At 44.6% G+C, this 22956-nt stretch overlaps 2 protein-coding genes across 4 annotated transcripts in view; one reads left to right on the top strand and one right to left on the bottom strand.

Annotated features, from left to right (window-relative positions):
* The first annotated feature begins 104 nt into the window (after positions 1-104).
* Positions 105-5279, top strand: LOC112678317 (cytochrome c oxidase assembly protein COX14). Its single transcript, XM_025477594.3, has 2 exons — positions 105-263; positions 4869-5279. Exon 2 carries the CDS (start codon positions 4877-4879, stop codon positions 5048-5050), a length of 174 nt encoding a protein of 57 aa, XP_025333379.1. The 5' UTR covers positions 105-263; positions 4869-4876; the 3' UTR covers positions 5051-5279.
* Positions 5280-17607: 12328 nt separating this feature from the next.
* Positions 17608-22956, bottom strand: part of CERS5 (ceramide synthase 5) — a 30949-nt gene continuing 25600 nt past the window's right edge. Inside the window, exons 7-12 of one of the 3 annotated variants that reach the window (XM_035707175.2) lie at positions 21386-21514; positions 21145-21251; positions 20223-20379; position 19619; positions 19155-19177; positions 17608-17931 (exon numbers count right to left, since the gene is read on the bottom strand). In XM_035707175.2, the coding sequence (XP_035563068.2) occupies positions 17782-17931; positions 19155-19177; position 19619; positions 20223-20379; positions 21145-21251; positions 21386-21514 (567 nt within the window). In that variant the 3' untranslated portion in view covers positions 17608-17781. Of the gene's footprint in view, positions 17932-19154; positions 19264-19618; positions 19620-20222; positions 20380-21144; positions 21252-21385; positions 21515-22956 lie in introns of all 3 variants that reach the window. The other 2 variants (XM_025477596.3, XM_025477595.3) reach the window with 2 other exon arrangements.

Here is a 22956-nt window from a genome sequence, read left to right as displayed (position 1 = left end):
TAGTGTGACCGTGTATCCGGCTCCGGAGCTGCAGTCACCACGGCCTCTCTGCCGACGGAGATGGACTACAAGCCCCAGAATTCAACAGGCCTCCCCGAGAGGAAGACCGGTCTGAGCATGCGTAGTAAGGGTGACTGGCCCGGAAGCGCAAAGGCGGCAGCCGGTCGAGCTGCGGCGTGCGCGGGCCGCCTCCTCAGTGGGCGGATTTGTGTTGCTACGGGCGTGTGGTGTCCTCTCTCCGGGTCGGGAGCCGAGTCTAGAGGGTAAGCGGGACGGGTGGGAGGCAGAAAGGGTGGCTTTCCGCACCAGTTGCGCCCCGGGAGCGGGCGCCCCCGCGTACGTGGTCCGGCATGCTGCGTCGGGCTGCGCTAGGAAATTGCGCAGGCGGCGGCGGCGGCCGGGCCCCTGGAAGCGGCCGCATCCCCGCCCGCGGTCGCCGAGGGCAGTGCAGGGGCCTCCAAGTCCGCGGAGGCGCCCCGTCTGGGCCCGGCCTTTGCTTACCCATCCTCCCGTGCGGCGGCCTTCGGTGCCCTGAGGCCCCCGCGCGTGCTGCGCCGCGGCCCGCCAGCCGCTCTCTCGGCCCCGCTTCCGGCCGTAGGCTCCGGGCCCGCCGTGGTCCTCCACGCTCCGACCCCTCCTTGCCTTACAGTCAGCGGCGCCTTGGCCGGTGGCTCTCCCGGGTCCTTGGTGCTTACGGACGAAACGGCCTCAGTCCTTTGCTGCTTTCAGCCCCTGAGACGCTGTCCCCGCCCCCCTCCTGCCCGCCCTTCTGAAGGACACGGCCACGCCCCCTCCCCAGGGGGCTGCTAACTTCTTGGGCCCGCACCCACCTTCCCTCCGAGCGCTCGCCTCGCTCCTTCTCTGCTGGTCACCGCCCGTCTCCTACCTTGTGTAACCGAATGTGGGATCTCTGGCTCCCCCTTTCCCCCTCAGACCGTAGGCTGCTCTGAGACTGAAGCCTTGTTCTCTGGCTTTCATAGCACTAGTAAAAGGTGGACAGATCCATCGTGTCTAAGCTGAGGTGGATGAAACACATTTGAGGAAATGATTTTCCAGAGGAGAACCTGGAGCCTTGAGATGCTCCCATGGTGGGGGCGGGGGGAAGAAGAGCCAGAACCTCACAGCTTGCGCTTCTGTGGGATTTTCTATACTGGTACTTGCGTCTTTTTCCGTTTTTCGAAACCTTGAGTCTAACTCCATCACCCCATAACAAACCCAGCATTTAGCTTTTTTTGTTTGTTTTTTGTTTTGTTTTGTTTTGAGAAAATGGATGTCTCTCAGTGAGAATGTTCTGCTCACCTCAAAAGTGTCATTTCTAAGGTGAATCCTTCTACCCGGGTCTAAGTTCACCTTTTCCTGGGCCATCCTGGATCTTGTTCCATCCTGCCCACCTCTTTTATCTTGTGTTTGGCGACCAGCTTATTTCTCTCTAAAGCATATTCACATCTTCCTTATCAATAAGCAAAACATAACTAGAATGCCCTTGATCTTGTTGCCTTCTCAAGCTACTGCCCTATCACTTCTATTCTGTTAACCAGAAAAATCACAAGAATTCTTATCTTTGAAGTGAAGGGGGTATAATCGAATCATCTGTTTTTTGTCTCTGAAAAATGCCTCTGCATTGGAAGGGCTGAGTTTGTGGACCTGCTGGAGCCCTGGCTTTGAATCTGTGCTTTATTGGGGCATCTGGCCAGATCAATAGGTAGAGCATGCGACTCAATCTCAGTGTGCTGAGTTCGAGCCCTATCTTGGGCCTGGCGCCTACTTAAAAAAAAAAAAAAAATCTATGCCATTATTTAATGCCTGTTCCAGTTCAGTGCACTAAATTGACTTCTGTAGGATTGTTTACATGTCCTCTAGTCATCTTTTCCTATCCACTTATCCCATCTGACTAGCCTTCATGGCACTTAACTTGTAGTAATGGTTTCCAGTTTTCATTCTGGCTCAACAGGTGGGAAGGATACAGCACACCTCCATCAGTGGCAGTGACTTGATACAGCAGTTATTGTCAATCAGGAAGAGGAAGAGATGTTGAATGAAAAAGCCACCCAACATGTTTCTGGAGTTTCCCATCTGCATTCGTTCATTCATTATTATCCTTCAAACTAGCATTCCCTTGGCATCTCTCTCTGGTCTTTTTTGTTTTTTTCCCCCTAAAATTTGTTTGTTTATTCATGAGAGACACACACAGAAAGGCAGAGATATAGGCAGAGGGAGAAGCAGGTTCCCTGCAGGGATCCTGATGTGGGACTGATCCCAGGACCCCGGGATCATGCCCTGAGCCAAAGGCAGACACTAAACCACTGAGCCACCTAGGCATCCCTGTCTCTGGTCTTATCCTCTGCTTTGGTGTCACTTGTTACCTCTGTATCAGTAGGTTAGCCTCTCCCAAGATCTGTCCAGATTTGTGTGTCTGTGTGTGTGTGTGTGTGTGTGTGTGTGTGTGTGTATCTGCCTGGTAGACCTCATCACATGAGTGTTGGGTTGAGCATCTTAATTTTAATTTCTGGTCCAGAACCCAGTTCATGATCTTCTTGACTGCCACTCACTGCCACTACCACTCCCATACACACAGTGAAACACGTCTGTTTCATTTCTTTTCTTAGTCTTATTAACAGTATCCCAATCCACAGAGTTAGCAGATTGGCTGCCTTGGAGATATTTCCAGCTTTGCCCAAATCCATTCCATTAATAAATCTTTGTTCTGCTTCCAAAATAACTGCTACATCTGTCCTCTCCTTTTCTACTGCCCTGCCTTAGCTCAGGGTCTGTGGAGAGTTTTGGTTAGTGTGAAAATAGAAATCTTGCAGACATGTAGGTGGCTCAGCAGTTGAGCATTTTTTTTTTTTTTTAAGATTTTATTTATTTTTTCATGAGAGACACAGAGAGAGAGAAGAGAGAGGCAGAGACACAGGCAGAGGGAGAAGCAGGCTCCATGCAGGGAGCCTGATGTGGGACTTGATCCCAGGTCTGCAGGATCACGCCCTGGACTGAAGGCGGCGCTTAAACCGCTGAGCCACGGGGCTGCTCAGCAGTTGAGCGAGCATTTGCCTTCTGCTCAGTTCGTGATCCTGGAGTCCTGGGATCGAGTCCTACATCGGGCTCCCTGTATGGAGCCTGCTTCTTCCTCTGCCTCTGCCTCTCTCTGTCTCTCTGTCTCTCATGAATAAGTAAATAAAATCTTAAAAAAAAAAAAAGAAAATAGAAATCTTGGTTTGGATTAGACAAGAGATGAAAGTGGAGTTCTAGACAGCAAAATCACATCTGTTAGTAGGTCATCTTTCACTTGTCTAAGCAAGGTATACCATTCTTTTATAAGCTGGTGAATGCCTCCAGCCTTCTTCCTCCAGCCCTTTGAAGAAGTGGTCCTGTAGCTGATTAACATCTAGCCAGGGTAATGGGGGACAGGTGGAGAAGGAGTAAATGAGGAAGATGTTGAAGGTTGCAGGTCTCTTTGTTGGAAGCTTGCTTACCTTAGTGTCCTGCCCTGTGTGAGTGTGTGTGTATGTGTTCTTCACATCTCACAGCTTGGGGTCCTTTCAAACCTCAGATAACCTGAACACAACTGTCTCTTACCTGAACCTGTGCCATTTGGTTTTCTTTCTCCTTTGACCTTATTTAATGTAGTCACTTGGAATTATGATTCAAGGAAGCTGTGCCTCAGCTCAGCTTGGGCTCCACCCTCCAGGACTGGCTTGATAGCAGTGGTTAGTCCATAGGATGCACTCGGAGAAGTGCTTATGTGTCTCACCCTACTCTAGACCCCCTGAAACCAGCTAACCCTGAGCTTTTCTTCTTTCAAGTTCAAGACTTTTAAGAAACCTATTCTGTTTTGGTCTTTTAATGTCAATTCCCTCAACAGTGAGGAGCCTGAGAACATGTTCCTAGTCCCAAATGGAAGAATGTTTTGTTGAGGATGAAAGTGTCCTGTGCTAAATTTTATCTTGTTCCCTAGTTCAGAATATCCAGGGAACAGTTAAATTAGCAATAATTTATCTTATGCAAATGTGAATTAACAATTTGCTGGGGACTCAGTAAGTTTCTATTTAACCCTTGGGTTAGGTTCTTGGTATTATGTTTGGAACTTAGAATTAATGCTGTAGACGGTTAAGTATAATTGAAATATACTGTTGGCATTATTTCAGGTGTATTTGGCTTATATGGACGCTTGAGAGCTAACATGGGAACTTCACCATCAAGAATAGGATTGTTTTCATGGGAAAACAAATTGGTTATTGTGTAGAAGGTTCCCATTTGATCCTCCTAGAGAGAATAATTCATTGCTAATGTTTAATCCCTGGCTACCCCATTAATTCCCTACTAGCCAGAAAAACTGATACGTGCTTACAGTCATAGATCAGTTAAGAACATTCCTGGGTGGTTCATACCAGTCATTTGTTTCCACAAATATAGAAGGCCAGGTTTTACCTGTAACATCATCGAAACGCACCTGTTTCTGTATCTCGTATGCAGAGCTTATCTATCATCCTGAATCTTTTTTTTTTTTTTAAGATTTTATTTCTTTGACAGAGGGAGAGAGCCAGAGAGCACAAGCATGAGGAATGGCAAAGGGAGAGGGAGAAGTAGGCTCCCTGCAGGGAGCCTGATTTGGGGCTCAATGTGGAGCTCGATCCCAAGACCCTCGGATCATGACCTGAGCCGAAGGCAGATGCTTAATCGACTGAGCCACCCAGGCACCTGTCTTTCTGAATCTTCAGAGTTCCTGAACAGTATCTGCATGTGTGTAGGGGCTGTTCAGAGTAGAGTACAGACAAAGGATGCAGAAGATGTGGTATGGCCTTAAACAGAGAAGTGGGCTGGGCAGATGAGGCCTTATCCTTGGGTCTAAATCCAGTCTGTCTTTGTAGGGGACAACATGCCAACTGCCAAGCAACTAGCTGACATTGGCTACAAGACCTTCTCTACCTCCATGATGCTTCTCACTGTGTATGGGGGCTACCTCTGCAGTGCCCGAGCCTACCGCTATTTCCAGCGGCGCAGCTCTCAGCGCCAGGCTGCAGAAGAACAGAAGACCTCAGGAGTCCCATAGAACTGGGGGTTTTTCTCCTGGAGCAGAGAGGCCTGAGGCGTGCTGTGGAATGATCTCACCTGCAATCATTTCCAAGTCAAGAGAACTAGGGCCTTAATGGTTTTCGAATCCTGCTGAGGAAAAAGTGCCCCCTATTTTCTCTGGTACTGCCGTTTTGGGGAGGCTGTTGAGTCACAACAGGAATGGGAGGATGAGGCACACCTACAGAGATTAAATATTTTGCCATGTCTGTGTCTTGGTATTTTTGTTTACTTAAATAGGGGATGAACTGCAGAGATGGGGCCTTGACTACCAGTTTTCTACTGCTTGACTACCAGACTGGATTTCTATATTTTGAACTCTTAGCTCCCATGAAGGGGAGATACGCAGTTTTAGGAGTAGCGGTGTCATCTCATGATCTCAGATGGAAGACTGTCCCAGCATCTGTACAAATCCCCTGAAAAGACTCCGTAAAGACCAGAACTCTTCATTGGTCAGTGACCATTCCTAGACCAATTACTGTGTCCAGGTAAAGGGTTACTCTGGCCAGTTCTTGGCCACGCATGCACCTCTCAGATAAGGAAGGCAGAGGCCCTTGTTTAACAACCCCACCAAAAACGCCCGAAGTGGGGGAGGCAGAGATCCCAGAGGGAAGAGTTGTTGGGCAGCCAGCCTATAGTAATGCAATCCAACTCCTCAAGCGCAGTGGGCATAGTATTAGCACAGGGCTGATTTCCCACTGTGCCAGTGCACAGGAAATCTTCCTGCGGGTCTTTCTGCAAAGTTGTGAAGAGGATTTGAAAACAGTGCATTCAAGGTAAAACTCAACTATGAAGAGTGCTGTTCTTGCCACTATACCATTTTGAGCTTTGAGCCTTGCTAGTTGACTTCATTCTCATTCTTGGTAATCGCCCCAAATAACAGTCCCCTTGGACGTTTGTCATCTCTCCTGCTTTCATGTGCGTACTGCTCTTACCATTGTCCTTCTACTCCTAAACCTTTCACCCAAAAGCTTTCTTCTGTGATATAAAAAACCCAGCTTTCCTATACCACCAGCCCTTTTATTCCCAGCCTCTCTTGGTGTGTTAACCAAGAACTCCATTGCCTCTGCTTTCTCACTTCCCTATATGGTAGAGGCATCATTCTCCCAGCTCCCCTGTGCACTTTCAAAAAGTGTAACATCTGTCTTTTTTTTCCCCCTTCCTCTGCTCCCCCCCCTTTACATCATTCCTTTTAGAAATGTTCTCTTACATTCTCATTTCTACTCCAGAACTTGGAGTCCAAAGAACTTCAAGTCTTTTTTTTTTTTTTTTTTAAGAACTTCAAGTCTTTTGATTTCTTTGGTTTTCCAATCTGTCTGCCCTTGACGTAAACAGATTTCCTATCTAGCCTGTGCCCAGATCAGAGCCTTCAGATAGCTCCATTGTGGTTTTTGCCTTCCTCATTACCCTTTTCAATCCCAAGCCTTGCTTTATTAGTTGTCTCTAATTCATATTCTTTCTTCTCAGTGTACAAACTTGCGTAAGGCCTCCCGCCTCCTATCAAAACAGACTATTCAAGATTATTTAAGGAGAAGTGATGCCACTTGCACGGACTTAAAATTCCTTCCACCTCCACCATTGTGTTGAAACTCCAGGTTACCATGGCCTCCTTTGTGTTGCACCTATGGATGATTTCAGTCCTTCCCTGGCCGTTTCACTGCTGCGCTGAAGTTCTGTTTTGGCCATAGGGTGGGCCTACTATCTTGTTTCCTCCTATGCCTTTGACTTTTCCTTTTGATTTCCTTTGGGAATTTCTGCCCACTTTATTTATTTATTTATTTATTTGATTTTTTTCTGCCCACTTTAAACAGTGATACTTCAAAGTTTTGTTCTTAGACCATTGCTCTCATCTGTATGTTTTTCCAAGATTATTCTAGGCACTCAGTGAAAATAGTTAATTAAGTGCTCAGTGTTGGTATCCCAACTCTACCATTCCAGCTATATTGCATTAGGCCAATTACTTAACTCTTAACTCCTCACTTTACCTGTGTCTAATGGGGATTTAAAAAATAATAGTTCCGGTTGGCTCAGCAGTTTAGCGCCACCTTCAGCCCAGGGCCTGATCCTGGAGACCCCGGATTGTGTCCCTCGTCAGGCTCCCTGCATGGAGCCTGCTTCTCCCTCTGCCTGTGTCTCTACCTCTCTCTGTCTCTCATGAGTAAATAAATAAAATCTTTAAAAAAAAAAAAAAGGTTCTAATTTAAGAGATTAGTTTGAAGAAAAATGAGATCATTCGTAGTAAGTATTTCTTTGGGCAATCCCTAGGTGGCTTAGCAGTTTAGTGCCTGCCTTTGGCCCAGGGCATGATCCTGGAGTCCAGGGATCAAGTTCCACATCAGACTCATGCATGGAGTCTGCTTCTCCCTCTACCTGTGTCTCTGCCTGCCTCTCTCTCTGTGTCTCTCATGAATAAATAAATAAAATCTTTAAAAAATATAAAATAAGGGATCCCTGGGTGGCGCAGCGGTTTGGCACCTGCCTTTGGCCCAGGGCGTGATCCTGGAGACCTGGGATTGAATCCCACATCGGGCTTCCGGTGCATGGAGCCTGCTTCTCCCTCTGCCTATGTCTCTGCCTCTCTCTCTCTCTGTGACTATCATAAATGAATAAAAAAAAAAAAAATATATATATATATATAAAATAAAATCGTAAAAACAAAACAAAAACTCAACACCCCAAAAACATAATCCAATTTAAAAATGGGTGGGGTTGCCAGGGTAGCACAGTTGGTTGAATGTCCTACTCTTGATTTTGGCTCAGGTTGTGGTCTCAGTCATGGGATCGAGCCCTGCATTGGGCCCCAAGCTCAGTGAGGAGTCTGCTTGAGGTTCTCTCTCTCTCCCCCTCTCCCCCTCTGCCCCTCCCCTGCTCACATGCATGCTCTCTTTCTCTAAAATGAATAAATAGGGGCACCTGGGTGGCTCGGTCAGTTAAGCATCTGCCTTCAGTTCAGGTCATTATGTATCCTGGGGTTTTGAGATGAAGCCCCACATCGGGCTCTCTGCTCAGTGGGGAGCCTGCTTCTCCCTCTCCCTCTGCCTGCTGCTCCCCCTACTTGTGCTTTCCTCTCTATATCAAATAAATCTTAAAAAAATAAGATGAATAAATAAGTCTATTTTAAAAATGGGCAGAAGACACGAATAGACGTTTTTCCAAAGAAGACATACAGATGGCCAGCAGGCACATGAAAAGATGCTCAGCATCATTCATCATCAGAGAAATGCAAATCAGAACTACAATGAGCTGTCACCTCACACCTGTTGGAATGGCCAAAATGAACATCACGAGAAACAACAGGTGTTGGGTGAGGATGTGGAAAAAGGAGAACCCTCGTGCACTGTTGGTGGGAATGCAAACTGCATAGTGGAAATGCAAATGCAAAATGCAGCCATTGTGGAAAACAGTATAGAGTTTCCTCAAAAAGTGAATGAAACTACCCTTTGATCCAGCAATTTACACTGCTCAAGCAAAATACACCACTAGGTATTTACCCAAAGAATACAAAAATACAAATTCAAAGGGATACATTCATCCTTATGTTTATAGCAGCATTATCTGTGGTAGCTAAATTAAGGAGATAGGCCAGCTGTCCATCAACTGATGAACAGATAAAGAACAGGTGGTATATGTACAGTGGAGTATTAGCTATAAAAAAGAAATCTCGCATTTGCAATGACATGGATGGAACTAGACAGTATTATGCTAAGTGAAGTAAGAGAAACAACAAATACTATTATGATTTCATTCATATGTGGAATTTAAGAAACAAAACGAACAAATTTAAAAAAGGCAAACCAAGAAACAGACTCCTAGCCATAGAGAATAAATGGTGGTTACCAGAGGGGAGGTGGGTGGGGGGATGGGTGAAATAGGTGATGGCGACCAAGGAGTGTGCTTGGTGTAACGAGCACTGGGTGACATAAGGAAGTGTTGAATCACTGTATTGTACACTTGAAACTAATATTACACCGTATGTTAACTAAGTGGAATTTAAATAAAAACAAAAAGCCCTCTGATACAGCAGATAATGCCAATATGTCGCTGTCCAGCTGGTTTTCTGGCCTGCTTTCCAGTCCTCCCTTACCTCTAATGGTCTAAGAGTCATTTTCACTTGGAACACCTACTGCCATTTCAAATGCAACTTGTCAAAGTCTAAATCAATTGTTTAGTCTTTACTGAGCATGAACTATTTAATAAAGAAGAGGAGACATATTTGCTGTCAAATTAAGGTGAATACAATCAAATTCATCAGTTATTTCACTATCAATGGACAATTTAAAAAGACTAATAGATTTGGCTAAAAGGAAATCAAGTTATATGTAGTTTTAATAAACATGCTCATTATTAATAGAGATTGAAAATAGATGGATAAGACATTCCTGAAAAATGTAGACAGATGTAAAGAGTGATAATATTAAGAAAAGTTAACAAATACTAAACAGTAAAGAGATCATTTACTAATGTAAAGAGTTTCTCTCTCCCTCTGCCACTTCTCCCCATCCAGACTCTTTCTCTCTCTCAAATCTTTAAAAAATATTCACACAACTGCACAGCATATATGTAGAAGGATATCATTTGCAATAAAAAAAAAATCCATCTCTTTGAGAGTGAGAGGAAGCAGAGAAGAGGGGCAAAGGGAGAGGGAGGGAGAATCCCTAGCAGACTCCCCACTGAGTTCAGAGCCCAAGGCAGGTGGATCCCAGGAACCTGAGATCATAATCTGAGCGGAAACCAAGAGCCAGCTGCTTAACCTTCTGAACCACTCAGGAGCCCCTGTTTCACAATATGTTAATAATAATCTTTTTTTTTTTTTTAAGATTTTTATTTATTCATGAGAGAGAGAAGCAGAGGGAGAAGCAGGCTCCATGCAGGGAGCCCGACATGGGACTTGATCCAGGGTCTCCAGGATCACGCCCTGAGCCAAAGGCAGACGCTAAACTGCTGAGCCACCCAGGGATTCCTCAATAATAAAGAATCTTAAGTAAATTCAAGAATAATGGTATATCCATAAAGTGGAATGTTAATCAAAACTAGCAGAATATGTATGATCTCATTTTTGGGTTTAAAAAAAATTTTTAAAGAGTTCGTTTGTTTGAGAGAGCACAGCAGGGGGAAGGGCAGAGGCACAGGCAGACTCCCCACTGAGCTGGGAGCCTGTTGCAAGCCTCCATCCCAGAACCCTGAGAAAATGACCTGAGCCAAAAATCAAGAGTCGGCCACTCAACTGAGTCCCTCAGGCTCCCCTCATTTTTGTTTTAAAAGGAACATTTGTGGGGCACTTGGGTGGCTCAGTTGGCTAAGAATCTGATTCTTGATTTCAGCTTAGGTCATGATCTCTGGATCGTGAGATCAGCCCCATACAGGGCTCATGCTCCAGTCTGCTTAAGATTCTCCCCCTCTCCTTCTACCCCCACCCCCGCTGCTCACTCTCTCTTTCTCAAATAAATATACCCCCACCCCTGCTGCTCACTGTCTCTCTCTTTCTCAAATAAATATAAAAGGAACATTTGGGGACGCCTGGGTGGCTCAGCAGTTGAGCGCCTGCCTTCAGCCCAGAGCGTGATCCTGGAGCCCTGGGATCGAGTCTGTGTCTGCCACACTCTCTCTTTCACATGAATAAATGAAATCTTAAAAAAACCCAAAAAGGTACATTTGTATTCATGTGGTTATCTGAGAAGTGGTTTTGGAAGGCTATCTACTGAGTGTTGATAGTTACTGGGGCGAATGGAAATGTCATAAACTTCCTTAACTGCATTTTTTACAATGAGCATATATAGTTTGTATAATAAAAATATTTTGGGGGTTTCAAACATGTACTAAAGCTGAGGGAATAGAAATAAAACCCTTATACCCACCGATTCCTCAGTTTTAACTGTTATCAATCTACTGCCACACTTGCTTTAAAAAAATAGACACTTTTTTGTTTAAGGAAAAATGTTTATTTGTATCACCGTCTGTAAGCTTCTTATATGAATGTTTTCTCATAAAATATTTAAAAATAGAGATAAATACAAGTACCCCTTATTATTCCCTCTTCTCCACCGTTTCTCTGCTCAGAAATTACCGGGGTTCCCAGCTTGGTGTACCCCTCCAGCCCATCTCCAGTGTGTTTACATGCACATAGTGTAGATTGAATTTTCTCTGGTTTCTTCTGTTGTTCAGAGGCAAAGGCTCAGGAGAGAAGTACTAACAGGCACTGCCTGGGACCCCACGGCTCTCCCCATCCTGTGCTAGTCAGGGGCAGCTTGGGTGGCGAGGTTATAGTTTGTCCGGGGAGCCCTCTGGAGGGAGGGGACAGCCAGGCCGACAATGAGGAGCCCTAACAAGGCCTGCCCTTATAACTCTGTCAGCCAGTTCCTCATGGTACCTTCCTATCAGATGGGAGAGCCTCGCGCTGCCAAAACGGTTAGTGGTGTTTCCCAGGTGTCTTCTATAGAGCAGTCATTTGAGTGAAAGAAGATTCCCAGATCTGTTTTTTTTTTTTTTTTTTCCTTAATAGGCCTAGGGCTTGTGGCTAACCTCTGCTGGTGAGGCCTGTTCTGCGGACGACTTTACTGAACAAGAAATAACAACTGTATACAGATGGCTGAGGTGAGGGGGTCTAGACTGGAACCTTACTACCTGTCGGTTTATGCCGACCCATAGGCCCTTTCTTTTTTTTTTTTTTTTTTTTTTTTTAATTTATTTATGATAGAGAGAGAGAGAGAGAGGCAGAGACATAGGCAGAGGGAGAAGCAGGCTCCATGCACCGGGAGCCCGACGTGGGATTCGATCCTGGGACTCCAGGATCGCGCCCTAGGCCAAAGGCAGGCGCCAAACCGCTGCGCCACCCAGGGATCCCCAGGCCCTTTCTTTATAAAGCCATTTCTTGTAGCTCTAATGTCCAGTCTCAGATAGTAGGATACCCTCCCCTGAGTACTTTTCACAACTCATTTGTTGCTTTAAACCTTCGAGGGCTCCCATAACCTACCATCTAAAATGTAACTCTTCGACATGATAGTTTCAGGCTCTTCACTCTATGGCCCCAAGTCATCTTATTCTCATCTCCTGCCACTTTGATCCAGCTCCAGCAGGTTACAGTTTCCTGAAAATGGCACATACTTTTTTATATTAGAAAAATATTTGAAATGAATTATTCCAAATGTATTGAAAGCACCAAAAATAAAATATTATACCACTTAGCCATTTTACTCACATCTTCCCTTCCCAAAGATAAACACTTTCCATCCTTCTCATGCTGTATAGATTCTGTACTTTTACTATGGAAATACACTTAATAGTATTTGGGGGTTAAAAAAGGTAATGTTGGGATCCCTGGTGGTGCAGCGGTTTGGCACCTGCCTTTGGCCCAGGGCGTGATCCTGGAGACCCGGGATCGAATCCCACATTGGGCTCCCGGTGCATGGAGCCTGCTTCTCCCTCTGCCTGTGTCTCTGCCTCTCTCTCTCTCTCTCTCTGTAACTATCATAAATAAATAAAAATTTAAAAAAAAAAAAAAAAAAAAAGGTAATGTTAACTGCATTAAATGGGACATTTTTCTTTTGAAACTTGCCCTTTTCACTTAACATTGTTTTTGACATTTATTTGTCCATTGTGCTGGTAATTTGATGTGGTGACTGAGTGCCCAGATACTTGGTTAAACAGTATTCCTTTAAAAAAAATATATCTATATATATTATTTTTTAAAGATTCTATTTATTCATGAGAGACACAGAGAGAGGCAGAGACACAGGCAGAGGGAGAAGCAGGCTCCATGCAGGGAGCCCGATGTGGGACTCAATCCTGGGACTCCAGGATCATGCCCTGGGCCAAAGGCAGGCGCTAAACTGCTGAGCCACCCGGGGATCCCCGGTTAAACAGTATTCCTGATGCATCTGTGAGGCTGTTTCTGAATGAGATTAACATTGGATTCCACAGACTGAGTAAAGCTGATCACCCTCCCCAGTGTGGTTGGGTCTCACCCAATCCATTGTCAGCTGGAATAAAACAGAAAGGCAGCATATGCAACTTCCTCTGCCTTCTGGCTGGGACTGGAACTATGGGCTCTCCAGGTGGAAAGGCTTCGGAATCAGACCGGGACATCATCGGCTCTCCTGGTTCTTCAGCTTCCTGACTTCTGACCCTGGGAGTTCCCCACCTCCACAATCACGTGAGCCAATTCCTTATAACAAATCTTTTAAATATATATATTTATTTCCTATTGGTTCAGACTAGTACATCCATATTTAACCCCCCCCCCAAAAAAAAAAACCCCTGTTTTTAATTGCTATATAACATCCCAACTGCATATAAATCAATAAATCAGTTTATTTTATTCCTCTGGAGAAAGATCACTGAGTCATCTACACTTTTCCCCTCTTAATAAATAAAAATAGCAAAAGTATAGTATCCTTGTATGTTTTCTTGGGCCCATCTGCTAGTTTCTCCAAGAGTAATTATTACTAATATTTAGCTTTGCTGGTTTTGGTTAAGTTTTCCAAAGTGGTATGGAGTGGTTTCTGTTAGTTTTATGTATTATTAATTTTCAGTAGAGTACCTTTTTACTTGATTTATTACCATTAGTGTATTCTTCCTCTAGAAGTCGCCTGTTCCTATCCTTTGCTCCCTATTCTGCCTTTGTCTTGCTGTTGAATTGTCTTTTATTTCTTTTTAGGTCTGTATTCTGTATTATACTAGTATTCTGGATACTAGTAGTTTGTTAGTTATAGGTCTTGCAGGTTTGACTGAGATGGTGTTTTAGAGCTTTGTTATTTGGGAGGTAGTGGTAGTGGTATAAGAATCCCACGTGGTCTGTGTCATCACGCACGGGACTCTCCAGAGCAGTGCCACGGATAACTGACCTGAGACCATTTTCATGTGACTCTTACCCGGGAATGAGGTGGGAGGAGTCATGACATTTCCTAGACCAACCACGCAGGAAGTGTGTATTTATGTCCTCAAATTCACATGAAGTGTGAATTTATTTACCATTTCTAGATGTCTGTCTCAGGTTATTTTAGCCTGCATTAAGCCAGAACTGGTATCTTTTATATACTTTGACATCTCTTCTCAGCATACCTTTGCTTTCAAGTTTTCTCCCACCTTGCCAAGAATAATTTAATAGTTCTTTTTGCACTGTATTATCTTTCCTCCTTACCTGGGGTATATGAGCTCTTTGAGAGTAGTAGAAACCAGATCTTGGTCCTCTTTGTGCCTCCAGTGTCTGCCACAGTGCCTATCATAAAAGTAGGCACTTAAACATTTTATTGAACTGTATTTCCCTGCATGAATACTGGATCTAAAGTCTTAAGAACTTGGTTTACAATCAGCATACTGAATCAAAACCTCCTAACTTAACCTATGTGATGTGATTATTTTTAGGATTGTGATAACATGAAAGCTCATGATATATGATGGGCGATCGAAGATGTTTGTGGGATTTTATTTTATTATTATTTTTTTATTTTTTAAAAACGATTTTATTCATTCATTCATGAGAGACAGAGAGAGAAAGAGGGAGACACAGGCAGAAGGAGAAGCAGGCTCCATGCAGGGAGCCCGATGCAGAACTCAATCCCGGGTCTCTAGGATCACGCCCTGGGCCGAAGGCAGGCGCTAAACCGCTGAGCCACCCAGGTGTCCCTGTTTTTTTTTTTTTTTTTTTTTTTTAAGTAACCTCTGCACCCAACATGGGGCTTGAACTCATGACCCTGAGATCAAGAGCTGCATGTTCCACCGACTGAGCCAGCCAGGTACCCCGGTGTGTGTGTAAGATTTTATTTATTTACTTGAGAGTGTGCATGAGCAGGGGAAGGGGCAGAGGGAGAGGTACAAGCAGACTCCCTGCTGAACAGGAAGCCGGATGCGGGCTCCATCCTAGGACCCCGAGATCATGACCTCAGCTGAAGGCAGACCCTTAACCGACTGAGCCACCCAGACGTCCTGATGTTGGTGTTAAGCACTAAGACTCAATTTCCTCAATGTGGCAGGTTGAAGTTTTCAAAGATGAATGTAATTCTATCCCATTCCATGTGCTCTTCAGCGGGAGCCCTGCTACTCCTCATCTAGAGGTACTGTCGTCTGTGTCCCCACCCTCTTGAATCAAGGTGCTCGCCGTGACTACTTTGATCAGAATACAGTGGAGGTGATGTGTGCCAGCTCTACAGGACATTCTTCTTCTCCGCACTGTGTATGGATCCTGAGATCAAGACCTGAGCTGAGATTGAGTCGAGTGCTTGGGGCACCTGGGTGGTATAGTTGGCTGAGCACCTGACTCTTGGTTTCAGCTCGGCTCATGATCTCGGGGTCGTGGGATTGAGCCCTGTGCTGAACACGGACCCTGCTGGATATTCTTTCCTTCTCAAAAAAGAGAGACACTGGGTTTTGATTCTTGATTAGCTGTTTGACCTTAGGCAAGTTAACTTCTTTTTGCCTCATTTTTATCATATATGAAGTGCTTTATATAGTGCCTGGCATGTAATGAGTTATGTGGTATTATTTATATTATACTACTCAGGTGCATCTTTTGACAGATTAACTGGGACAACCAACAGATTTACAGAGTAGCTGTTCAGATTGCAAAGGCTTAAAACCATATCTTTTAAAAGTATTTCATATTTCACAAATCCATGAGTCAACACTAGGGGAAGTTGAAGAGCTAAATTTAAGACCTCAGGCTAGCTCTGACCAAAAAACTATGTAAAACTTTTTAGAAATAGCTTTTACAGGCCCCAACATAAGTCTTAAAAGCCAGCCACTCAAGGGCGCCTGGGTTAAGCGTCCAACTCTTGATTTCGGCTCAGGTCATGATCTCGGGGTGGTGGGATCAAGCCCTGTGTTGGGCTCTGTGTTGGGCATGGAGCCTGCTTGGGATTTTCTTTCTCCCTCTCCCTCAGCCCCTGCCCCTCCCTGGTACTTGTGCACACGCTCTTTAAAAAGTCAGCCAGGGGGATCCCTGAATGGCTCAGTGGTTTAGTGCCTGCCTTCGGCCCAGGGCGTGGTCCTGGAGTCCCAGGATCGGTCCCTGCGGGGAGCCTGCTTCTCTCTCTGCCTCTCTCTCTCTCTGTGTCTCTCATAAATAAATACATAAAGTCTTTTAAAAATAAAAAAAATAAACAGGGCAGCCCCGGTGGCGCAGCGGTTTAGCACCGACTGCAGCCAGGGGTGTGATCCTGGAGACCCAGGATCGAGTCCCACATCGGGCTTCCTGCATGGAGCCTGCTTCTCCCTCTGCCTGTGTCTCTGCCTCTCTCTTCGCTCTTTCTTCATGAATAAATAAATAAATCTTTAAAATAAAAAAAAATAAATAAACAGCCACTCATTAAGGAAACTCTAAGCAGGGTCAATATCCTGATATTGTCAATCAACACCGAGTACCTGATTCTTAGAACAGTAACCTGTATTTTTCCGTTTTCATCCATTTCCCTGACAAGCACCATATGCCTTAATGTACACAAGGACATCTGGAAATATTTTGATAATCTGAATATTCACTAAATGGAAGACTATCTGAGATGAATTACCAAACTACCATTGGTAATTTTGCCAAGACCTCAACTACAGAAAAGTCTGGATTAGGAAGACTTTTTTTCCATGGCTAAAAGAAAACAGAACTAAAGGAAAACATCTTAGACTCATTTATCACAATCTTTTAAGTGTTAATTGGTAGTCTCTATATGGGAAATACAAATTTCTAACTGGAAGTGTCTTCACCAAATCTCTCTTTCATTTGGTGACACATACTTTTATCTGCTCAGTATTTTTTTTTTTTTTTACTATTATGCATGTTTAGTGAGCCATAAAATGTGGACACTCTCTTCCCAGCATGCACAGAAAGAAAATACTGGATATCTAAGAACCTTAAGAATGAAACCTGAAAATTATCTTAATTAGCTTATGGATTCAGGGAATTGGGGATAGAGTCACTAAAGAGGTTGAGACAGCAGAGGAGGGTTGAAGCACTTTTAATCACAGAAGAGTAAACAATAGTATAAACCGTTAACGGCTCACCCAGTGGCTGTTGTCCCCCTCCAGCCCTCAGTGTACCCTCTGCCACTCCCCCCCCCCCACTCCCTGCGTACCATTTAGTGAAGAGCAGGGTATCAGCAGCTGTCCCTGTAACTACCAGGTGGCAGGAAGGGAATCTAGCTAGGGGCCAAAAATCTTGGTCATCCATCCATCCATCCATCATTGTCTGTTTCTGTACAACTTCATGTGAAATCTTCCAGCTCCAAGGAGGAACAGTGCAGAAACCTGGAGCTGAACTTTACTGTTCCGTTCAGATGGCCAGAGCTTCAAGAGCCGTGGACAACAAGGGAGGGGACAGGTCAGAGCCAGCACCATTCAAGATGCAGGCCAGTCTGAGATTGAGGTGGGTTCAAAGGGGGCACAAGGTCTAGTGGCCCCAGCCTACAGTTGTGCCCCAACCCAGGAAATGAAACCTGTGCACATGCACAAATGCATATGCATATACATGTACGGGCACGCGCACGCGCACGCGCACACACACACACACACACACACACAGCAAATAATATTACTGAAAGAACCTGGAGGCTATTAAATACAAAATGGCAGAGTTTTTTTAAAAAGTGAAAATATCTGCTTCTTTGATTCTCCTCAGTGCCCTGCAGACCCCTAGTCACAAGCACGTAGATGTGGGGAGGCCCAAGAGGAGTGCGTTGCCAGTGGCCCTACAAATCCATGTGTGCTGTAGTTTCCACACCAACCACCTTACTCTTCAGCCCAGTAGCTGCTTCCCATGTGACCATTCACCCGATTGGCACCATTGCTGGAGCTGCTGCCACAGGGGCTTTTCATGTTGGTGGCCATATCTTCTTCCTCTGAGCTGCTTTCCACATCACTGCGGTCATCCTTAGACACCTGGGTGGGATGGGGCCAAAGATAGGAAAGGTGAGGACAGAACTCGTCTGCTACCGTAAGACAGACTTCAGCCCACAGAGCCCATGTTTGGCCACTGCTCCCACTGTGGCCTACTTTCTGGTTGCACCTGACTCAAGATACTATCTGGGCTATGGCTACCATTGTGAACATCCTTTGACTTTTTATCGGTTTCTCTCTCATCATCTTTGATTCTGTTCCCTATAGAATAAGGAGCTGCTTTGGTAAGGGTATGTCTCTCCCTCTGGAGCAGCCTAGGAGAGCTGAATTCATTCACTGAGTCTGGGTGTAGGTCTGAGGGAAACTCCACACACTCTTTCTCCTCTCCTACCTCAAAAGCTAGAAAAGACCAATACAAACAACACAGATGGCTGTCATCATTGCTTCTGTCTTATGGGGGTGGTGGCCACTGGAGTTCCCCATATTGATTATCCTGACTTTTGTTTATCCCCAGAGCTGATCCATAACTAGGCTTTTTTCAATAGTTCTACTCTTCCCGGACTCAGTACCCTATGACATCAATGTATTTCCAGTTCTCTACCATGGACTATAAAAAGTAAAGGAGAGAAACCCAGTGAGACCTGCCAGACTTCTAACCCCTAGGACTGAAGGACAATCAGTGTGGGTTTTTTGTTTGTTTATTTTAATTTGTTAAGTAAGCTCTGCACCCAGTGTGGGGCTTGAACTTGCAACCCTGAAATTAAGAGTTGCATGCTGTACAGACTGAGCCTGCCACGTGCCCCTCAATACGTTTTGTTAAAAAAAAAAAAGAACAAGAAAGGGGTGAGAAGGATACAAAGCTAGAAATGCTGTTGCCAAGGAGTAGGGCGGTTACTTTGGCTAGTTCTGAGACTCTGGTTTATTGTAGCTGTTGACCTGTGAACCCAGGCAACTGTATTATCTGAGCTTTAGGAAATTTCTACCAGAGGGCAGAGTCTATCTAGATTTGAGGTAAAGGGAGGCTCAAAAAGGAGAAAATTAAAATAAATAAATAAATAAATAAAGGAGAAAATAAGAGTAGACTCAACTTTTGCCTCCATTTAGGAAAAAGAATCTGCCAACTTGAGCTCTAGTCAACAATGGCCCCACAAGGTCAGGAGGGAGGCATGCTCAGAGACAACACGTCCAACAGGAAGGAAAGCAGAAAGGAAGAGAAACACATTCAGACATGCTTTACTGAACACTAGAAGCACAGATACACTTACATGCAAGAGATGAAACTGTCCAGCTCCCACCAGGCATAGAAAAAAGGAAGGAGGTGAGAAAAGAGTGGAGAGTACAGAGTCTGGGTCTAATCCTTCCTGGATAGGTCACCTGGTCAGGAAAGAAAAGCAGGAGAAGAGATGTCCAGTCACCCAGTAGCTACAGCAGAATGCATAGGCACACTGAGCAAGTTCTAAAACCAGTTGCAGCCATAAAGAACAGGGACACAACAGATCGTGTATACTTGGGTTACATTCCATCCCTTTGTCCTACAGTCAGTATCTTCTCCGGCGGAGCCCCTCCCCCTTGCCACTCCGTATTGCTGAAGGCTGAATCCCTACCTAGCCCGTAGGCAAATCCCAGCCTGACTGCTTCAGAACTTGCACAATTCAACTAGGAGTTTGATTGTTAAATGACACCGTCCTTTGTATTTTTGGGCTGGGGGCATAAGGTGGGTATTTGAAACCCTAAATACCTATCTCATGTAGGATCACTGCCTCATTCAACAGTGGGATGAGGCCAGTACTTAGTCCCATATCTTGAACATCCATATCCCATATCTTGGGATCTTGGAGTAGCTTGTGAACACCATTCTTAGGCAATCAAACAATGCTGTTTTTATATGTAGTTTAGAGCTCTGCATACAATTTCCTTTGGAAAAAGGTTTCCCTGATAAAAAAAATATGAAGTGCACTGAAGTAGGTAGGTTAGGGGCAGGAAATGGTTGAAGCCATCTCAAAAAATAATACAGTTCATTATTTAACCATAGTCATTCCTAAAGGACAGGAAGAAGGCAGATCCTTCCTCCTGCACCTATGTCTTTTTTTTTTTTTTTTTTTTTTTAAGTAATCTCTACACCCAACGTGGGGCTTGATCTTCTGATCAAGAGTCACATGGTCTCCTGGCTCTAAGTCATGTCTTAACAGGCTAAACACTTATAGAAAAGGTGAAAAATCTGGAGTCCAAGCTTTCTGCTTGAGTACCTGCGGCTAAGCTAAATAGAAAAGGTCTATGAGTAATATGTATCTTCCTCCCTGGCCCCAAAGAAAGAAGCCATCTTTCCTCCTCACCTTTCCTCGGATCAAAGCTTTAAAAGCAATTCGCACAATTAGGTAGGACCAGAAGACATGTAGAAACTGTAGGATCAGGAGAAGGCCATTAAAGAGCCACCAGGAGGGATAAGGCCCGATAATTTCCCAACTCTCAAAGAAGGTCGTGTTCAGAATCCTAGAAGAAGAGGCCAATGGTGAGATTCCAGAGTTACAGCCGGGCAGTTGGGAATGAAGCTTGGTTTCCGGGAAAGCAGAACCCAGTATGTTTTCTCTCTGTACATTCTAACAGTTGAAATGCCAGGAACGTTCATCCACAGTGAAAGATAAAGAAAGGGGGCTATGAAGTTTTTTATCTTAAGGGGCAGGGAAAGATGTAAATCTTAGGAACTGATGGATTATATGATATTATTAATCGTTTCAAATATGAAGAGTTTCACAAAACCGGGGGCAGCAATTTTAATCATAATCCTCGTCATTCCTCAGATCCTTAGGTACAGATAGAACAATTTGGTAGTTGCCTCTCTCAGACTAAGGGGAATCTCTAACCTACAGTCATTGGCTTTGCACCATAAGCAGGAGTGTAAAGTGAGAGTGGTGTATATGTTGGTTACGGTGGGGGAGAGAGTATAAGAGCAGGAAAATAAGAGCCTGAGAATTTTGCAGTCAGTGTAAAAGAAGGCAAAATAATTACTTAGGCATAAAATGAGGGCTGTTCCTCAGACAGGAGTCTAGAAAGCCACAGCCAAGTGAGTTGGATGTTCTCAGTATGGATCATACCTCCTTAGAAATACTGTTAGAGGGAAGTAAGGTCCTGTGAGAGTCCATAAGGGGTCATGTTAGGCTCAGGATAAAGCAGGGCAATAGGGGTTTTGGTGGCCTGTTCCCTAAATTGGCAAAAAGTACCATTAGCTGACCACAGCTCCATGGCCCTAACACTTACCAGAATGGGTAGATTCCTAGACGAGTGACCACAAAAACAGCACTGAAGATCACAAAGAGGGTGTCACAGAGACGCTGGTATTTGGCATAATTGGCCAGTTTGGCTGCCTGGGAAAGGAGGATAAAAACTGAGTTGGGGAGTGGGGGAAGAAAAAGAACTGAATTGGGGAGAAAGCCAGTTATCAGGAAGAAAAGGAGACAAAGAGAGGAATAATGAGGAAAGAGGGGTTGGGGGATCTTACCTCCAGTAAGAAGTCTGAGGCATCATGTAAACACATGATCAGAGTTCCCACCCGAACCATGTTGTTGATGTAGGAGAAGGTTATAAGCCCAATGGTGGCCAAGTGATGCACAAACATGATCAGGAAGTCCTAGGAAGGAATGGAAATAGAAGAGGCAGGTAACGGCAAAGCTACAGAGATACTAGCCAACTCAGTCCCTGCATGGTTCTCTGAGGATCTCATCCCGTACCTCAGAGGTTCTTTAAGCACAGAAAATAAACATTTTATTTGGAAGTTGCAGAATATGTAGACCATGTATGCTGACCTGACACTTGGAAATAATTTCCGTTGGCAATCAGACCTAGAAGTCATATCTTTGAGATTCTTTTTCTTTCTTAATTTAAAGATTTTATTTATTTATTCATGAGAGACACAGAGAGAGAGGCAGAGACACAGGCAGAGGGAGAAGCAGGCTCCTTGCAGGAAGCCCAATGTGGGACTCTATCCCAGGACTCCAGGATCACGCCCTAAGCCAAAGGGAGGCACTTAATTGCTGAGCCATCCAGGTGTCCCAAATAAATAAAGTCTTAAAAAAAAAAAAACAACCAAAAACCTCAGTCTCAGTTCACTGAGGGACAGAAGGATGGGGGAACACAGGTAAATTTGGGTCAGAGAAACAAGGATGTCGTATCTCCACATGTATATGACAGTACATTATAGTTCTTGAGTTGGGGATGGGTTCACAAGTGTATGTTCTAGGATGTTTTAAAACCCATATAGGGCAGCCCGGGTGGCTCAGCGGTTTAGCGCCACCTTCAGCCCAGGGCGTGATCCTGGAGTCCCGGGATTGAGTCCCACGTCAGGCTCCTTGCATGGAACCTGCTTCTCCCTCTGCCTGTGTCTCTGCCTCTCTCCCTCTCTGTGTCTCTCATGAATAAATAATAAAATCTTAAAAAAAACCCCCAAAACTTGTTTCCACCTTTGTCACCATGTGGGCAAGTCAACTCGCTTCTCTGAATCTTTGTTTCCTAAGCAATAGCAATAAACAATAAAATAAATCATCTAAAATGCTTTCCAGTTGACTCTGAGTAGGTGGGGTTACCAGGAAGGGAAAACAGAGAGCAAGCAAGCAAGAGCAAGTGTGCACACAAGGATCTCCAATGCTAAACAAAAGCCAGATCTTGCTTTTTTGAAAGCAGGCTTTTTCCTGGATGAGACCTTGCTATCCCTAAGTTCTGACTAGTTTCCAGAGCTTTATTTTTAATTTTTTAAAAAAAGATTTTACTTATTTATTCCTGAGAGACAGAGAGAGAGAGAGAGAGAGAGAGAGAGGCAGAGACACAGGCAGAGGGAGAAGCAGGCTCCCTGCAGGGAGCCCGATGTGGGACTCAATCCTGGGACTCCGGGATCACGCCCTGGGCCAAAGGCAGACACTCAACCACTGAGCCACTCAGGCGTCCCTCCGGAGCTTTTATACATGTAAGAACCTTAGAGAAAAATAAAGAAAATATAAGGAAAAGGCTGGCTAACTATTCTTATCCTGGGCTGTCTTGAACACCTCAGATATACTTCATCATTAGTAAAGTCTCATT

This window comes from Canis lupus, chromosome 27 (genome assembly GCF_003254725.2).
Source record: "Canis lupus dingo isolate Sandy chromosome 27, ASM325472v2, whole genome shotgun sequence".
NCBI lineage: Eukaryota > Metazoa > Chordata > Mammalia > Carnivora > Canidae > Canis > Canis lupus.
Note: the sequence above shows the minus strand (reverse complement) of the source record. Positions and strands in the feature narration are given on the sequence as shown.